Genomic DNA, 3,349 nt, shown 5'->3' with positions numbered 1-3,349 from the left:
GGCCAGGATTGCGCGAATGCACTCTGCAAGGTGGTGGGAAGAGAGGGACTAGAAAGGAACTAATTTAGGTTAAAGTTAGGGAGACCAGAGAAAAAAACCAGAAGTCCGAAGGCACCTGTGAGCTATTTTGGAAAAGTGAGAATGTAAGTCTTTGGACAAAATAATTCCCTATTCCTGAACTTTTGTTTTCTCAGCAGTGGTGGAAACCAGCTAATTTCTTAGCTAGACAAACTCGGAAAAACGGTATTGTTTCTAGTCACTTGTAGCATCATTTGTAACTTTGCATGTGTTTGCTTCAAACCTGTTTGATGAATTGTTGCCCTTCCTAAAACAATTCCTGCTATTCAGATTCCTTTACATAATTCAGGTTTTAGTACTGAGAGAGATGAAGAAGGAAAGAAAGGGAGGAGGGACTGATACAGAAAATAAATACTAGGTAAGGGATTTTCACCCTCTCCTGCTAAATAAATTTAAAGGTTTGCCTGTCATTAATTGTCAGTGTCACTCTAAATGGAGTGATGTATCCTGTCAATTGTGAGGAATTGAGCTATTTTAAGAATGGGGAGTACTACCTGGTAGGCAGCATCATGATGGAAGGTGTCTTCTTGGCAGAAGTTTCAGTGACACAGAAATCCTATAGAGCCACAAACTCCCTCAACCAAGAGACCCACATTACCAAGTTATAGTCATTACTTTGCTCTAAATTCTCAGACACTTTTATTCCCTGTCCATAAGGGGGAGAGAAAGACGGGGGAAGATGGAGAAAGCAAACATCACAAATTTAAAACCTTGATTTTGTTTCATTTATTTAAATAAATATAAATATAAATTTTATATAAAACTATTCACAAGGAGACTTCCAGTGACTTGGATTTTAAACTCTCCCCAGGCAAATTTTCAGAAAGCAAGACCTACAGGGTTTAATTTTCTAAGTTATTTGCAATTCAATACTTTCATTAAAAACAAAACAAAACAAAAAGAATCAAGAAACCCCGTGTTCTTATCAGGTTCTGAAAGACAGGGAAAGGGAAATGACATGCGCTTTCAAAAACCCACATACAGTTTTAAACTTAAACCAACCCTTTTTTCTTTGTTATACGACGAGACTTAGTTGAATCTAGATTATTTACATTTTAAAAAAATGATCTATAACTGCGAGTGGAGTCCCAAACAAATAGATCAAGTAGGAGACGGAAGTGACAGGCCCGTCATGTAAGCCCCCGGGAATACCTGTCTCCACCTTCTCCAGGCAGAACAACCGAAAGGCCAAGGATTTTGGCCCCTGGGTGCCTGCCGCGTCGCGTTGTGTGTGTGTGTGTGGGGGGGGGATTACGGGAGCGTGTAGGGAGAGGTGGGGCAGCCCTCCCTCATAATGGGGAAATCTCCTTGTCATCGTTGGCCGAGACCGGCGACAAGGAGTCCTCATCCTCTGAGCGCGCGTAGTGCGCCTGGTTGCCGACGCACTTACAGCCCGTGTGGCTGTTCCTCTGTGTGCCCTTCCCTTCCTTCTTATGCTTCACCCTGCGGTTCTGAAACCAGATTTTCACCTGCTTCTCTGACAGGTTCAGGTACGTGGCGATCTCGATCCTCCGGAGTCGAGACAAGTACATATTGGAAGAGAATTCCCGCTCCAGCTCCAGGAGCTGCGTGCTAGTGAACGCCGTCCTCATCCTCTTGCCATTGGGTACCTGGCTGGCCTCCGAACCCCCTGCAGACGGGCCAAGAGAGGGCAGAGAGGTAATTCTCGGGGGTGGGTGTGGGGAGGCGCTCCCACCCCACGTGCCATCCCTTGGAAAGGATGCCTCGCAGGGACGCACCCGTGAAGCTCAACTAAATACCTGTATCCATCTCTCACTCTTTCTCATTTCAAGACACATCGTTACTTAACCGGGAAGGACAGGGACGCCCAAAGCAAGTGAAGGCCTTTGATGTTCGGGACGTAAAGTCAGAGGATTAAAGTGGGGGGCGGGGGAGGGGTTGCATTGTCCGGTCGTCTCCCTTCAAGCCTAGCGGAAAGGCAGGCAGGCTTAGCCCAAAGCAACGAAACCCAGCCAGCCTCGACGCCGGAATGCCACACTTAAATACAAATACACCCACCCCGGACCTCAGTCAGTTAACCTCCGATTTCTCAGCCCTCAAGTTCGAAGTCCTAAAGGCCCCGATGTTATGCAAGACTCGGGCACCAGATACCGGGAGTGAAGCTCACCAGGCTGCTTGGAGAGGCTGAGAAGGCTAACTCCCACCTTCGTGGAACTTCTGGGGACGACTCCACAGTTATACTAAAAGCCCCTCCTCCCTCCCTATCCCGCCCCCAGGCTCCCACTTCATCCACTGAAGGCGGAAAGTTTGCTCCCGGGAGCCGGCAAGGCACAGCGCGCAGGTGCCCAGAAACCCGGCCCTACCCATGGTGAGGCAGTGGAATCTCCGCGGGTCCGCCACGTTGTAGGTGGTGGCGGTGCAGACAGGTGCGTGGTGCTGCGGGTGCCCCAAGGCCGCCGCGGCCGCCGCCGCCGCAGCCGCCGCAGCCGCCGCCGCTGCAGCGCCGGGCTGCTGGGGCTGGTGGTGGTGATGGTGGTGCTGCGGAGGGTGGTGGTGATGGTGCGCGTGGCTCACACGCGGGCAAAATTGTGCGTCCCCAGGACCCGAAGAGAACTGACTCTTGAGCAGGGGCAACGCCCCGGCGGCTGCCGCCGCCCCGCCACCCCCGGCCCCGGCACTCCCGGTCCCTGCGCTCCCGCAGTTGGAGCTCGCGGGCCCCCGAGGGGAGTGCAGGTGCGAAGTGACGCAGAGCGGGCAAACGCAGAACGCACCGCTCTTGCGGGACGGGCAGCCCGTCCCGGACACGGACATCACCAACGGGGATGGCATGCCCAGCGGGATGAAGAAATCTGGCCCGGGGTGCGGCTCAGGAAGCGAGGGCGCGGGCCGTGAGGAGTCCTTGATGATGAGCGAGTCGACATAGAAGGAGCGCGACATGTCGCGAGGGGTGGGTGGCTGGAGGGCCCGGCCGGCCGTGGCGCCCCCTCCCCTCTCCTGTCCTGAGCTCTGCCCCGGGCGCGGCGCGAACGCAGGCGGTCAAGCCCTTGGGGACGCGGAGGTGTCGGCGTCTGGGCTGCGAACAAAGGGGTCCCTGGAGAGGGCTGGTCCTCACGTCCCCCGCCCGACGCCCAGGCTCCGGGATTTTATAGCCCCCACCCCGACACGTGATGCTGCGGAGTACCGCTTGGCTCAGGCTCCTCAGCAGCTCCCCACCCTCGGGATAGGCTGCCCGAGTCACAACAGAAGCGGCGAGGAGGGGCGGGTGCGCGGCGGGGAAGAATTCGGAGGAGGGGGATGGGGGAGACTTTGC

At 54.3% G+C, this 3,349-nt stretch overlaps 1 protein-coding gene across 1 annotated transcript; it reads right to left on the bottom strand.

Annotated features, from left to right (window-relative positions):
- Positions 1 to 921: 921 nt before the first annotated feature.
- On the bottom strand, positions 922 to 2,976 carry GSX2 (GS homeobox 2). The gene is made up of 2 exons (XM_019928036.3): positions 2,403 to 2,976; positions 922 to 1,708 (listed from the first exon to the last, which is right to left on the bottom strand). The coding sequence occupies exons 1-2, from the start codon at positions 2,974 to 2,976 to the stop codon at positions 1,368 to 1,370; spliced, it is 915 nt and encodes a 304-aa protein (XP_019783595.2). The 3' UTR covers positions 922 to 1,367.
- Positions 2,977 to 3,349: the final 373 nt, after the last annotated feature.

This window comes from Tursiops truncatus, chromosome 5, assembly GCF_011762595.2.
Source record: "Tursiops truncatus isolate mTurTru1 chromosome 5, mTurTru1.mat.Y, whole genome shotgun sequence".
Classification (NCBI taxonomy): domain Eukaryota; kingdom Metazoa; phylum Chordata; class Mammalia; order Artiodactyla; family Delphinidae; genus Tursiops; species Tursiops truncatus.
Note: the sequence above shows the minus strand (reverse complement) of the source record. Positions and strands in the feature narration are given on the sequence as shown.